The sequence below is a fragment of the Caretta caretta genome, chromosome 2 (assembly GCF_965140235.1).
Source record: "Caretta caretta isolate rCarCar2 chromosome 2, rCarCar1.hap1, whole genome shotgun sequence".
NCBI lineage: Eukaryota > Metazoa > Chordata > Testudines > Cheloniidae > Caretta > Caretta caretta.
The window spans coordinates 25916666-25931491 of NC_134207.1; the positions used below are offsets into that span (position 1 = coordinate 25916666).

The window sequence follows — 14826 nt, forward strand, 5'->3', positions numbered from 1 at the left end:
AGAGTAGACAAGTACTAATTTTTCTGTATGTATTTTTAAAAAGGCAGAAAAAATGTTACATTTTTGGGGAAAAATTTTTCAAGTCTTTTTCAAACCTCACAAAGAAGCAGAAAAGGCACAAGCCCACCCACTCCCCGCCTCTCCCATGGCAGGCAAGATTTCAGAACAGCTTTTAAGGATGAGTGGTTGCTTCGAACAAGAGTTGTGGGAGGTTGAAGCAGTGCTCTATGGTTATGTCTACAAAGTAGTTAAACACTTGTGGCTGGCCCAGGTCAGGTGACTCAGGCTCATGGGGCTCAGGCTGTGGGGCTATAAAATTGTTGTGTGGAAGTTTGGACTTAGGCTGGAGCCTAAGTTCTGGGATCCTGTAAGGGGGGTGGGTCTCAGAGCCCAGCCTCCAGCCCGAGCCTTGGCATCTACACAGAAATTTTTAGCCCCCACAGCTTGTGCCTGCCTGGCCTGAGTCAGCTGACTCAAGCCAGCTTCAGCAGTGCCATGGGTCTATATTCCAGTGTAGGCATAGTCTAGGACTGTGTGCCCCTTGCCTCCCAGCACTAGAAGAGGAGTTACTATCATAAAAGCTATGATTGCAAAGGTTCACCTCAATATAAAGGGCTTCAATCCTATAGCCCTTGCTCACATGGCTAATCTCACTGATTTCATAGGACTACACGATGATACTATTTATGTCAGAAAGAGTCTATTCTATTCTGATTCTTAGACTATGCTCATCACCATAGAGACTGAGTGTCTTCCAGCAGTGCACTAAGCAATAAGATTCCAAATCTGTGGTGGCCTAAGGGACGAACTACCAAGAGATGCTTTTGTTTTGACAAAATAACTCTGTGGATGCTGTTTCTCTTCAACTGTTTATTCCCATATGTAACACAGAGACCCCTTGTCAAAGGGTCCCCTGTTCTTTGCAAACCATTCTCATCTCAGACCTGACAAACTCACTACACAGAAGAACAGCCATACTGGGTCAGACCAAAGGTCCATCTAGCCTAGTATCCTGTCTTCCGACAGTGGCCAGTGCAGGTGCCCCAGAGGGAATGAATAGAACAGATAATCATCAAGTGATCCATCCCCTGTCACCCATTTCCAGCCTCTGGCAAACAGAGGTTAGGGACACCTTCCCTGCCCATCCTGGCTAATAGCCATTGATGGACCTATCCTCCATGAATTTATCTAGTTCTTTTTTGAACCCACCAAACACATAACTTGCAAGGTATTTATCTATATTTATCTAACATATAAGGTATCTACAGAAAGTTCTTCACTTATCAAGTGTCATTATCATGAGATATACATACAGCTAATATTTAAGGAATAAGGTAACTATGTTTCAACTATGTTGAAAGTATGCTTTATGGTCTTGGCTGTAAAAGTTCTTCACCAGGAAATAATAAGTCTCGGTAATGACTCAGTCAAGCAGGAGGGAGTTGGCACTCCTCCCTGGTTAGCTGGTGATGTAATGCAAATCTCAATTGCCTAACTTTGCGCCATCCCAAAACTATCAGAGGAAAACCATCAGAGACAACTGCAAACAATTGAAATCACTTGGAGGTAAAAAAGGAACATTACAACAGTCAGGGGTTTACTGTGTCTATGAAAGAGGTGAAAGACTGTTTCAGTATAACACAGAGTGAGGAGACGTACTCTGTATCCATTCACTGAGGAACCACTTTGTGGCTCAGGGGTGTCTTTCATGAAAGTTTGGATCTTGGTCCCTGTGAAGCCAGCCAGCTTTGCAACAGACTGAAGTTTGGGATGAAAACCTAGTTTGTTAGATAGGAAAGGTAACAATTAATAAGTATAGGCACTAGTTTATGTTTTATGATTTTGTTTTGTATTGTAAACATTTGTTTACATCACTCTCTCCTGTTTCTAGTGGAATATCTATTATATCTTAAATAAACCTTCTCCTGTTTTATTATAAGTGCTATGTGTTACCTAGCAGTGGTGGTTTAAGGTAAAACTGGTAAACTGAGGTACACAGGTCCTTTTGGGGGCAGAGGATCTTGGGCTTCTGTGAGAGGCCAGTGTCAATGGCTGAATACCATAGGGGAACAATTAAAAGGGACTGAGGTGCACCTATTGTTAATCTTTGAAGTGAAGACAGGAAAGGCATAGCTCAAGGAGAGTGCCTGAGTGGCTGACAGACGGGTGGTGTTAGGAGCTAACACCCAGCTACCATGGGCAAGACTACATCTCTCTAGAGGTAGAGGGTAACAAGGTGACTCACAGCCCTGAATACCATGAGAACCATTACACCATATTCTCCAAATTTTAAAATACATTTTAAGGCCCAGTTCCTGCGCTGAGGCCTATGCAGGCAGACCCCTTCATGAACCTACATTGACTCCAACAAGGTTTTGTGCAAAAGCAGGGATCTGCCCATAAACAGCTCCTTGCAGGATCAGGGCCCAAGTTGTTAATGGAGCTCACACCTTTTGACGTTATCTGATTAAAATATGACGATATAGATCATTGTTGCAACCACTGTTATATATTTGCAACAAATCTTGTACAAAATGTGGCATGTAAGATGTCTATGAAAAGGTTATGATTTGCTGGTTATGATTATGCTATCTGTATGCATGTATCATTTTTGTATTTGAAGTTATGAGTATTGGATCTATACCTAGATTTCAAACGTTTGCTCCTGGGGTAATGCTCAGAAAGTAGTTAGCCAGCACATCTTGGAGGGACTATTCAAATTGAGTGGCCCATCAAAAGAACATTTAACTGACAATGGACCATGGAGAAGCCTGTCTACACTTAATGGGATTTCTTGCTGTGACTAGGCGAAATGCATGGACATATGACTTGCCCATGTGACTGCAAACTCCAACTTGTTACTGTAATTTAAGAACAATGGGATTCCTGCCACATGGCAGAAGCTATAAAGGGCCCTGGAAACACCTCTATTTTTTCTCTTTCCTGCTCAAACTTCTGGAATATGAACTTATACTATTGGGAACATTCTAACCAATGGACTGAAGACCTTCCAATGATTTGGAAGCAGCCAGAGAGTTGACGTAAGCCAGCAGTTTATTCCATCACTGCTACATGCCTGAACCAAGAACTTTGCAATTACTGTATGTATTTGATTCCTTTAGCCAATTTTAACTCTCACCTTTCTTTTTCTTTCTTTCTTTCTTTCTTTCTTTCTTTCTTTCTTTCTTTCTTTCTTTCTTTCTTTCTTTCTATGAATAAAACTTTAGATTTTAGATACTAAAGGATTGGCATCAGTATGATTTTTGGGTAAGATCTAAGTTATATATTGACTTGGGTGTGTGGCTGGTCCTTTGGGATCAGAAGAACCTTTTACTTGATGAGACTGGTTGTAAAGAACCATTCACCTTTAAACCCCGTATTTTCAGTGGTAATAGAAGGACTGGGATGCCCAAGGAAACTGCTTTTATGACTTCTTGTTAGCCGGTGTGGTGAAACAGAAGTTTACTCTTGTTGCTGGTTTGGTATATCCTATGGGGGATTAGCCACCAGGCTTGGGGTTTTTCTGCCGTATTTCTCAGCAGTTCATCCTGACTTTGGCATCCTCAGTTGTGACCCACTGAGGCACAGTTACAAACCTGTCATAAACATAAACTGGGAATTGGTCCTGCTTTGAGCAGGGGGTTGGACTAGATGACCTTCTGGGGTCCCTTCCAACCCTGATATTCTATGATTCTATGATAAAGGGAAGGGTAAACACCTTTAAAATCCCTCCTGGACAGAGGAGAAACCTTTTCACCTGTAAAGGGTTAAGAGGCTAGGATAACCTTGCTGGCATTTGACCAAAATGACCAATGAGGAGACAATATACTTTCAAAGCTGGAGGGGGGAGAAACAAAGGTTCTCTCTGTCTGTGTGATGCTTTTGCCGGGAACAGAAAAGGAATGGAGTCTTAAAACTTAGTAAGTAATCTAGTTAGATATGCGTTAGATTCTGTTTTGTTTAAATGGCTGATGAAGTGAGTTGTGCTGAATGGAATGTATATTCCTGTTTTTGTGTCTTTTTGTAACTTAAGGTTTTGCCTAGAGGGATTCTCTATGTTTTTTCATAGATTCATAGATATTTAGGCCAGAAGGGACCATTATGATCATCTAGTCTGACCTCCTGCACAATGCAGGCCACAGAATTTCACCCACCACTCCTAAAAAAGACCTCACACCTATATCTGTGCTATTGAAGTCCTAAATTGTAGTTTGAAGACCTCAAGGAGCAGAGAATCCTCCAGCAAGTGACCCGTGCCCTATGCTACAGAGGAAGGCGAAAAACCTCCAGGGCCTTCCAATCTGCCCTGGAGGAAAATTCCTTCCCGACCCCAAATATGGCGATCAGCTAAACCCTGAGCAGATGGGCAAGATTCATCAGCCAGATACTACAGAAAATTCTTTCCCGGGTAACTTGGATCTTACCCCATCTAAAAACCCATCACAGGCCATTGGGCCTATTTACCATGAATATTTAATTACCAAAACCATGTTATCCCATCATACCATCTCCTCCATAAACTTATCGAGTTTAATCTTAAAGCAAGATAGATCTTTTGCCCCCACTACTTCCCTCGGAAGGCTATTCCAAAACTTCACTCCTCTGATGGTTAGAAACCTTCGTCTAATTTCTAATCTAAATTTCCTAGTGGCCAGTTTATATCCATTTGTTCTTGTGTCCACATTGGTACTGAGTTTAAATAATTCCTCTCCCTCTCTGGTATTTATCCCTCTGATATATTTATAGAGAGCAATCATATCTCCCCTCAACCTTCTTTTAGTTAGGCTAAACAAGCCAAGCTCCCTGAGTCTCCTTTCATAAGACAAGTTTTCCATTCCTCGGATCATCCCAGTAGCCCTTCTCTGTACCTGTTCCAGTTTGAATTCATCCTTCTTAAACATGGGAGACCAGAACTGCACACAGTATTCCAGGTGAGGTCTCACCAGTGCCTTATATAACGGTACTAAAACCTCCTTATCCCTACTGGAAATACCTCTCCTGATGCATCCCAAGATGACATTAGCTTTTTTCACAGCCATATCACATTGGCAGCTCATTTTGAATCTGATTACTCTGTAAGGTATTTACCATCCTGATTTTACAGAGGTGATTCTTTTACTTTTTCTTCAATTAAAATTCTTTTTTAAGAACCTGATTGCTTTTTTCATTGTTCTTAAGATTCAAGGGTTTGGGTCTGTGTTCACCTATGCAAATTGGTGAGGATTTTTATCAAGCCTTCCCCAGGAAAGGGGGTGTAGGGTTTTGGATGATTTTGTGGGGGGGGAAAGACGTTTTCAAGCGGGCTCTTTCCCTGTTAGATGCTTGGCGGTGGCAGCAATAAAGTCCAAGGGAGAAAGGTAAAATAGTTTGTACCTTGGGGAAGTTTTAATCTAAGCTGGTAAAAATAAGCTTAGGGGGTTTTCATGCAGGTCCCCACATCTGTACCCTAGAGTTCAGAGTGGGGAAGGAACCTTGACAACACTTCTTGTGAGGAGTCAAGGAGGCTTTCTCCTCCCCTCCAGAATGTTTAATTATTCATCTGAGAATGGGCGGTGGGTGTTCGGGATTGGTCTAACTCTGACTTCAGTGGGAGCAATGGGAGTTTTATCATTGATTGCATTTGGAACAGAGTTAGGCCAATGCTGAGCACTTTTAAAAGTCCCACCCTTCATTTGAAATTGTCTGAAACATTTTGCAATAAACAATAAAAAGAAGTACGTGATCCTGTAGAGGGCACCGCTGTGGGCCCTGGGAATAGGTACCTTTATTAATGTATACAGTAACAAACCTGTGGGGAAAACTGAATTTTTAAAATCAAATAAAGTCCAGTTTTATATTAAGCAACAACACTGTTCTGGTGCTGTACAAAGACGGCCTTGCCCCACAGATTTTACAAAATAAAGCTGATTAGAGGATGTTCATTTATATTTTTTCCATGCTAGCATCTATTGACTTGGTATATGACAGCACTGGAAAGGAAAGAGTTTCTAGATTGCATGAAAGCATTATTACTTATTTAACATTGTCAGTGTTCTCAATGTTATATGAAAAGAGGCCCCATCCCCAAGGAGCTTAGATACTATGGTGATGGACTTAGGATAGACGGAGCTTAGGAAGGCAGTCCAGATGAGAAAATATAAATTCACACTTTATTTTGTCCATTAGCATGCAATTGCTAAAATGAGTGCTGAAGTCAGATTTAATGCAACCATTTTGCATTTTGACAGCTGTAGAGCAACTGCCTAGGGAACAGATGCTCTTCGCTTTGCAAGATCTCTGGTCACAATCTGCTGTGGCTCCCCCAAATCAAGCCAAGGCATTTTTCACAAATCCAAATCTTCCTTCCCCCACCTTCTGCCCGTACCTGTCTCCTTCCCTAATTTGACAAGGAAGTTCTCAATCAAACAGCCCCACTTCAGCTCTCCCGTAAGCCCGAACTGCTGCATTTCGGGATTTGCAGTTCTCTCCCCTCCCCCGTGTACGCTCTGATCTAAGCAAAACCTGCAGCGCGCTTTCCCACCTCCCTGCGATATTGATCTCTGGGCCGGGCACTATGTGCGACCCTGAAGCTAGGCTCTTCCACCTGGGGCTGTATGGACCCCCGCCTGGGCACAGGTGGTGGTAGGGGACTACATTTCCCAGGCTGCCTCGGGCGCGGGCTTCCCCCTTGTTAGCGTGAGAGCGGCAGGTTGATCGTCTTGGTTGCAGATGAGCAGAGAGAAAACATTGGAGGGGGAGAGAGAGAGAAGGGGGGCTAGGAGAAGTGCCTTGGGCAGGCGAATTATGCATGCATTAGGCGAGCGCTGAGAGAATGGCTGTGGAAGGTAAGGGCTCCTCTTCCCCTGCCTTGTCCTTGCGCCCGCTGCTTCTGCGGGGGACCCTCCCCCGGGCACTCACCTGAGCAGCCGAGGGGCTGGCCCAGGCTTCCAAAGGGGAACGGCAAGCGGGGCTTGGGCCACATGCCTCGGGCTGGCGAGTGCACCCGCTGGGGGCAGCAGATCCAGGTGCCTGAGAAGCGCCCACTCGCCTCTCTCGTACAGCCCACGACCCAGCTCTGCCAGCTCAACCTGCCCTCCTTATCCTGGCTGGGCTGGAGGGGGTCCCTCCCCTAGAGCTCCACCGCGTCTCTTTGCTGTCAACCCCCCGCCCCCTTTATTCTAGAGGAGCTGGTCGATTATATATCTGATTCATGCCCTCCTCTTCTATTAGTGCTTGGCTAGGCCAGGGATGGGAATCCTAGCCCCTGAAGTTCACCCCAAGAAGTGCCAGTGTTTTGACTTCTGACATAAGTAGCTGTTTGTGTTTAATTACATTATGGCTGACTTTGAGTGTATAATCAGGTGGCCATGGGAACAAAGAATGGCTCTGAATTGTGTGTGGGTTTGTTTTGTTCCCAGATTAGTAGGGGGCTGCCTAATTCCTCTTTGGCCATTATTACCTGGGCTTCCTTGAGGCTACCTGGGCTCTCTCTATTGCAACTGGTATTTTTTTCAGTTAAACAACTTCAGAACTGGTTCCCAAGGTTCTGATGTTACACACAGGAAAGGCAGTTGAGCAGCACATTCATATCGCACAAAATATCTGAGTTTGTATTTTAGCATGAATTGAGTATTCCATATCACCATTCCTATCTTGCCTGCCCATATTTTTTAAATGCAAAAGCAGATGCTGTAGTTATCTCCTGTTACCTTAAATAGCTTCTAAATTTCTGAAGTGTAATATGGTGACACTGTATTATGCTTTCCAATCACAATTTAGAAAGTGAATGTAAATCTGGGTTGTATTAGCGTGAGTTTCTAAGATATGGGTGCCAGAGTATGCTGTTGTATTCCACTCTGGCAAGTGGAGAAGAAAAAAATTCAAACACCATAGGCCAGGTTTTTACCAAAAAAAAAAAAAAAAAAGCCCAGCTCCCATAGAAACACCTAAATGAAGTGGCAGCTACTGCGTACTTGAGCACTTCTGAAAATCTGGCCACTTTAGGTGGTTAAATAGAACCCAGACTCCTCTGAAAGACTGACTAAGTGTACTTGGCAGCACTTTTGTTTTACTTCCACTGAGTACTTCAAGGAGGTTTAGGTGAGAGAGAATTTGTGGTTAGGTACACTAGGGAAAATAAACTCTCTTTTTCTGCACTGTTCCTCTCAGAAATTCATGCTGGTTTGAGACACAGTATATTCTAGTAGACAAAGTATGGGTCTAGGTATCGGGAATTCCTAAAGTCTAATCTCATCCTGGCCACTGCCTTTCTCTGTGGCCTTGGGTCAGTCATGAAGCCCCATGTTTTGAAAAGCATCCTTTAATTGTGGATGTCTCATTTATTGGGTTCCCAAGACAATGCTGAGCTTGATTTTTTTTTTTTTCTCCAAAGGTGCTAAGTATCAGCCACTCCATTGACAGTCAAAGGGAGCTGCTGGTGCTCTACATCACTGAAAATCAAGCCCAAACTGTCTCAAACTGGACACCCAAAATCAACTTTGAAAAATGTGGATCCAGGTCCTAATTTTCAGCTGCTGCTTAAAGCTATGGTGGCTCGGCACCTCTGAAAATCAGGCCCTGGTTTTCTCTAGGCAGGCACCCAGTGCTAGTGGCTATTTCTGAAAACATGGTTATACGTATCTAAAGCTGGCCTCCCGAAATTAGTCATTTTGAGAATTTGTCCTTAAAACTCGTTATAGGCCAAATTAATTGCTTGTCTAAGCAGATGCAACTCCATTATTTTTTTATTTGTAAACCATGATAAATGAAGAGTCTTGGTTTAATTACTGCTGTTTCTGTGGCAAAAAGGGTTAGCAGTGCAAACTGGGTGTGTGTGCTTGGTGGGTAAATAGATGAAACAGACTGCTATTTGGGAGTGTGCCAGTTCACACACGAGCAGAAACCCCATTATGGGCATTCTGTAAACCTTCTTTATTCACTTGATTAGACTCTTCTTATTCTGTCTCCTAAATCCATTCATGTCTTTAATAATTCTTGTCATTTCTGCAGTGCCTTCCATCTGAGGAGCTCAAAAAGCTTTACAAATATTAATGAGTTAAAGCGTTGCTAAACCCCTGTGAGGTAGGGGAATATTATCTTCATTTTATATACGGGGAAACTAAAGCAAAAAGGTTAAGAGGTCTTCCCTCCGGTCACATGGGTAGTCTGTGACAGAAGTGGAAATTGAACCTGGATATCTTACCCACCAAGCGTCTCTTCCTCAACGGGTTCTATCTCACTGAGAGCTATTTGCATTTGCAGGGTAACTGAGGTGAGAGTGGAGTGGACGGAAGCCCCATCAGTATGCAGAAGCCCTCCCCTATTCTTAGGGGAGGATGATAATCCTGTTTCCTTTCCTCCAGCATCTTCTGGGGTCATGTCCCTCTCTCTTTCTTCCTAGGAGGGGAGAGAGAAATGGCATAGAGTGTTTCTCTTGTTCCTGAGGGGATCTGGGGCATCTCTCCTCTTTATTTCCCCCTGGCAGGAGCAAATAGCTTTTCCCATTGGGCATCCCTATGTTTTTCTCCTCCCATGTAGGCTCTGTTGATTTCTCCAGTTCCTGAAATTGTCCTGTTTCCTTCTTGCTGTATCTCTCTCCAGTTGCGTCCCTGCTCTTCTGTATGTGTCCTCTTTTTGTCTTTCCCTCCGTTTGTGTTCCCTTCTCCTGTGAGACACTCTCCCTTTCTCTCTCTGTGACTGTGTGTGTGAGAGAGAGGAAGGATTGCTGTTCCCACATACTAGCCAGGTAGGATGGCTACCTGTTTTTCAAAGTGTGTGTGTGTGTCTGTCTCTCTCTCTTGCTCGAGGGGGACCGGGGGGGGGGGGGGGGGGAGAATGATGAACGGATGACAAGGCTTCTGTTTTCTTCATGGGATAAAATCATACTGTTACACCGAGGCATATGATTCTTTGTGTGATCAGTGCTTGAAATCATACTTATTGTCTAATCAAATGTTTTAGTCCCTGCTTATTTGGTGCCTATGACACATACCCTATATGCAATGTCCCTTGCAACAACAGGGCAGGTGCTCTATAGCTGGAAGGAGGTTTTGGAGCCATGTGTCATTCCTACTTCCTGCAGGAAGGCAAGAGAATACTCGTCCCTCACTGCTCCACTCCTAGCCTGTGCATCCCTACCCCGGAAAGAAATAGGAAATTAGTCAGCCGCAGACCTCCTGCCTGGTTTATCTAGTATCCACTACTGGAGGGAAGCCATTCTTCTTTCTTTCATACCTTAAGGCCAGAGGTCCACCTGCATAGCTCTCCTTGCAGGATCAGGGCCTTGCTCAGTCAAGTGTCCAGGAATTTAGCTGGCACAGCAAATACCCAGCACTGGATTAAAAAACCTGGGACTTTTTCCTCTGTGTTGGGGTAGTTGGGCGGGGGTGGCATTGCAATCACAAAAGGTGAGATTTGGTGTAGCTCAATATCCTTTTTGTGTTAGAAAATAAACACCTGAATGGGTAGGGGGAGGGAGACAACTGGCACAACATAGGGCTTAGTTTTAGATCAGTATAGTTATCCCAAGAGGTAATATGTGGAATGGCTGGATTAGCGAGTTGCATGGTGTCTGTATTTCCTGCTTCACCAGAGAATTGCTTGGGGTGGGGAAAATCCATTTGCAGGCCTTAAAGTGAGCCCATGTAGATGGGAGCACTGCCAAGGTAGGTCTATTTTTAGATCTAACAGTTTTGACAATGCTCCTTTCAGTGTTTGCTTCCCCACAGTAAGAATGAAAGAAGTAGGTCAGAGCTCGTAGAAAAAGCCTTTGGATCTTTGTTACAATGGTTCAAAAAATATTTTTCTTTTAGCTCTTGTGCAGTGGGGAAGGCAGGGGGAGGGGGACTCCAGTACATATTTATTGCTCGTGAAAATGGGTGACTGACAGAACTGGCTAGATAACACCGGTATACTGCACACTAGCAGCCCCTATGGCACTGACCTGCAGCACCCTACCCTACCTATTCCTGAGCAAAAATGCTGCTAATTATATTGTATGGTAGTTTTATGACACATGCTATGGTCTGACTTCTGTCAGTTTGGTTTTAGGCCTGGGTATAGTATGAATAATGCATTAGCTGCTGAACTCCTGACGGTTGACTAAGACTAGGAGCCCAGTTCTTTGTTGCCCTAGGGTCCTCCTAAAATGCTGTGGCAGCGTAAGATAACTTTAAAGGCAGTGGATCTGCACCCTGGGGAATACTGTCACTAAAAGGATTTGCATAGACCTGGTAGGCTCACCCTTGTAAACCCAAGGTAGAAGGCGTTTTGGGGTGTTCTGTGGGCAGGGCTTGGGTTGGAACACTGCTACATTCTAGTTGTGATCAGCCCACAGCCTCTAGGGAGCACAGGTGGTTCCAGTGTAAGTTAGAGCAGTCCTTAGGCTATTCTAACTTATCCAGGGGCCAAACCACTTTCCTTTCCTCTCCTCCTCCCTGACACTCCCCTGCTCCTGCACTCACTGAGTACACCTTGGCCATGATAGACAATCAGGCCCTAGGTCTCATTGCTGATTCTTTCAGATCAGCCATCTGCTCTTGACCATGAGGTGTAAAACAGGTAAATCGAATTTTTTCTTGAGAGTCTTACTCCTTTCCTCCGAGAGATCCCAGAGTATTGGGCAGTTGCTTTTCTGCCCCAGGCACACTTATGCAGTTTTCCATAGGGCTCCATTCTTTCACCCCTCCTGTTTAACTTGTGTATGAAGCCTTTAAGATTCCCACGATTGTGTGCCGCAGACAGTAGCTATGGTGGGAAACTGAGAAAAATGCTAGTGTATACAAGGCCTTGGAGAGTTATTGAGGAAATATAGGTGGCATAGTCTAGTGGATAGGACCTTAAACTGTGAGTTAGAACACTGGGGTTATATTCCTGGCTGGGGGCAGCCAGTTTGTGTAGTTTTTGGTGGTGCCCATAATGGGTCCAAATCCTGCCATCTCCCCCCTGCCCCGCCCTCCCCCCCACCCCCGCCATGTAAGCCAATATATATTTTTAAAAATAATGTAAAAATGGACTGGAAACAGTAAGCATTTAACAGTTTCCCTATATTACACAATATCACTATCGTAAGAAAAAAATATTTAACTAAGAATATCAACTTTATTAATACTCTTTTGAATATAGAAACAACCAAGCACTCTTGGGTCAATAACCCTCAAAAGCAAATACTTTCTCAAATTAAAACAAAATCTAGCCCCTTCTTTTGCGATGCTCTTGAGGAGGCAGCACACCCTCTTCGTCGTTGTTTGGTGGGGGATGGAGCTGCCCCTTGCCCAGTGTGTGGCAGGAGCGGTGACTGCGGGCGGGGGCGGAGTGGGGGAGGGTGTCACGATATTCACCCAAGCCTCAGCTGCTCAGGTCCAGGAAGCCGCCTCGCCTCCCCTGTGGTGAGCGCCGAGGGAGGGGGGGGGGCTGCTATTACATGTGCACTTCCTCCCCTGCTGCTCCCCCTCACCGTAGCCTCACAGGGGGTGGGGAATGGGGCTGCCCCTTGCCAAACGTGGGGCGGGAGTGGTGACTGTGGGCTGGTGATTGTGTAGGGGGTGGGGGGAACAGGGTGTCACGAGTCCGACACTCACCCAAGCCCCAGCTGCTCAGGTTCAGACTCCAGGAAGCCCCCTCAGAGATGTCTCCTGGTGGGTGCCAGAGGGGGTGGAGGGACTGTTGTTGTAGCTGGCAGCAGCCAGCGAGGGAGTGCAACCCGGAGTGGCAGGGCAACCGCCTGCTGCCCAGGGCAGGCAGGGATGCTTGGGGGAGGCATGCGAGGGCAGCAGGCGGGGTAAGGGGATGCTCCGGGGGAGGCATGTGGTGGCGGAAGGCGGGGCTGGGGCAGAGACCCGGCCCCAAACATTCGTGGAGCTGGGCCCTGGGCCCTGAATATTGCTGGAGCCCAGGCACCACAGGCCCATATAACTCGCCGCCCCGCAGCTGACTCTGCCACTAACCTGTTGTACCTGTTCCCAACCCCTTGTCCGTGTGTCTCGGAGGTGTTTAGATTGTGGGCTTTTTGAGGCAGGGATTCTGAGTCCGTCCATCTCCTGTGAACAAGAGCCATGAGTTGAGGGCTAGTACAAAGCATTTCTTACTACATTAGTGGGCACATATTCATGCAAACAGTAGAATTGACTTCAGCTGGATACTTGTGTGAGTAAGTACTTATCCACGAGACTTCAGGGTTCTACAGCCTAGCCCTCGGTTATTTGCTAAAGGTATGCAGAGAAGAGGCATAGTTATTAAAGGTGCCAAAAGTAGCAGATAGGGGAAGGTGACCAAACTATGGTCTTGGTTACTATTGTTCATTTCCAGAATAACTCCATTCGTTTATTTAACCAGAATTATTCTGGATTTGTGTGAGAGCAACTGGGAGCAGAATTTGGCCAAGGACCACCAAGTAGGAAAGACAAAGTATTTCAGAGCGCTGAACACTGAATTTTGTAGGCTACTGTAATGGTGCTTTGGGGTTGGCAGATGCCATATAACCATCTGCTGCTTTGGCTAGATTTCCGGAGGTGGTAGTAACTGTTGTACTTATAATTTATTTACATGGAGCTTTACGTTTTCAAAGTGCTGTACAAACAGTAACTGGTGAAATACCACAACATCCCTGTCAGGTTATGTAAATAAATCGTTGTCTCCATTTTACAAATGGGGATACTGAGAGAGAGAAAAGCTGTGATTTGTCCAAGATCCCAGAGCACATCTGGAGCCAAGATCAGTTCTCACCAGTTCCTGTGCTCATTCCATTAGAGCTGAACTACCAGAGGTGAAAGGATATTGTAGATAGCACTGAAACTTAGTGCAGTAAACCCTGAAGCACAGCTATGGTGAGGCCAGAAAGTAGGGTTGGGAGTAGAAGAGTAACTTCAATAAGCAGCGTATTCTCCATGCAGCATGAACTAATACTGGCGTAGCATAGAAGAATTAATTAATGCTGCTCTAAACAGCATTACTCCTACATGCTCTGTGACTCCCCTAGAAGGAGTCAGATAGAGCAGTTAGTAGGTGCTGGGATTTAACATGGGCAGGAGCAAGCTGTGTTAGTCCTACCCATGAGAACCAAAACGTATGCACGAGGAGATACCCATCATGCATCTGGTCAAGAACAGGGGCTGGGGACAGTATTTTGGGTGGATCTCGGGCCTTCTGAATGTTTGTTTATAGAGTTTTGGCTCATGCCAGCTTGGTATCCTTGCTGGCCCTGCAGTTTAGTAACTGCCTTTTTAATCCCATGAGGTTCTGCTACTAATTTGTGTGTGTGTGAATGCTGGGAGGGAAGATAGAGGCCATAAAATTACTCTGTGTGTATTAATAGTCAAGTTACTGCAAAAGCAAGAAATAGACCCTTTTACTAATTAGTGCTCTTTACAATTCCTCATTCTTCATTTTTTTGGAATTTGTGTAAATGACAGCTTTCTTCTGTATTTTTCTCTAGGAAAGTAATGATACACTTTCAACGAGCAGTGTATTTCTACAAGAGTGGGCTGGGTATCTGAGACAGTAGAATTCAGTGGTATGAGTAAGCAGTAGGAGGTGAGGAATTATATTGTAGGAAGGAAAAAAGGAATTTTCAGTCTCCATAGGGAACGGGTGGGCTCAAAGAGTGAGAGGTCTGGTAGGAAGAAGCATGTTGTAATAAAATGACGAAAAGCAAGGCTGAAAAACAGTCAATTACGAGATTACAAAATAAGTTAAATAGGCTAATGAGAGTTTATAAATATTTTCCATCTTCCTTTGTGTTCATAGCAAATTTAAATGGGGATAAAGCATGGATTCACAGCTGAATCAAAGTCCAATGTATTCCATACACTTACTGGATATATACTTTTAGAAACCATATAAGGAAAATGC

General features: G+C 44.7%; 1 protein-coding gene across 3 annotated transcripts in view; it reads left to right on the plus strand.

Moving 5' to 3' along the window:
* Positions 1–6675: 6675 nt before the first annotated feature.
* The window catches only part of SAMD12 (sterile alpha motif domain containing 12), a 238925-nt gene continuing 230774 nt past the window's right edge, over positions 6676–14826 (plus strand). For all 3 annotated transcript variants that reach the window (XM_048841536.2, XM_075124964.1, XM_075124965.1), the window contains exon 1: positions 6676–6824. In XM_048841536.2, the coding sequence (XP_048697493.1) occupies positions 6812–6824 (13 nt within the window). In that variant the 5' untranslated portion in view covers positions 6676–6811. The remainder of the gene's footprint in view (positions 6825–14826) is intronic.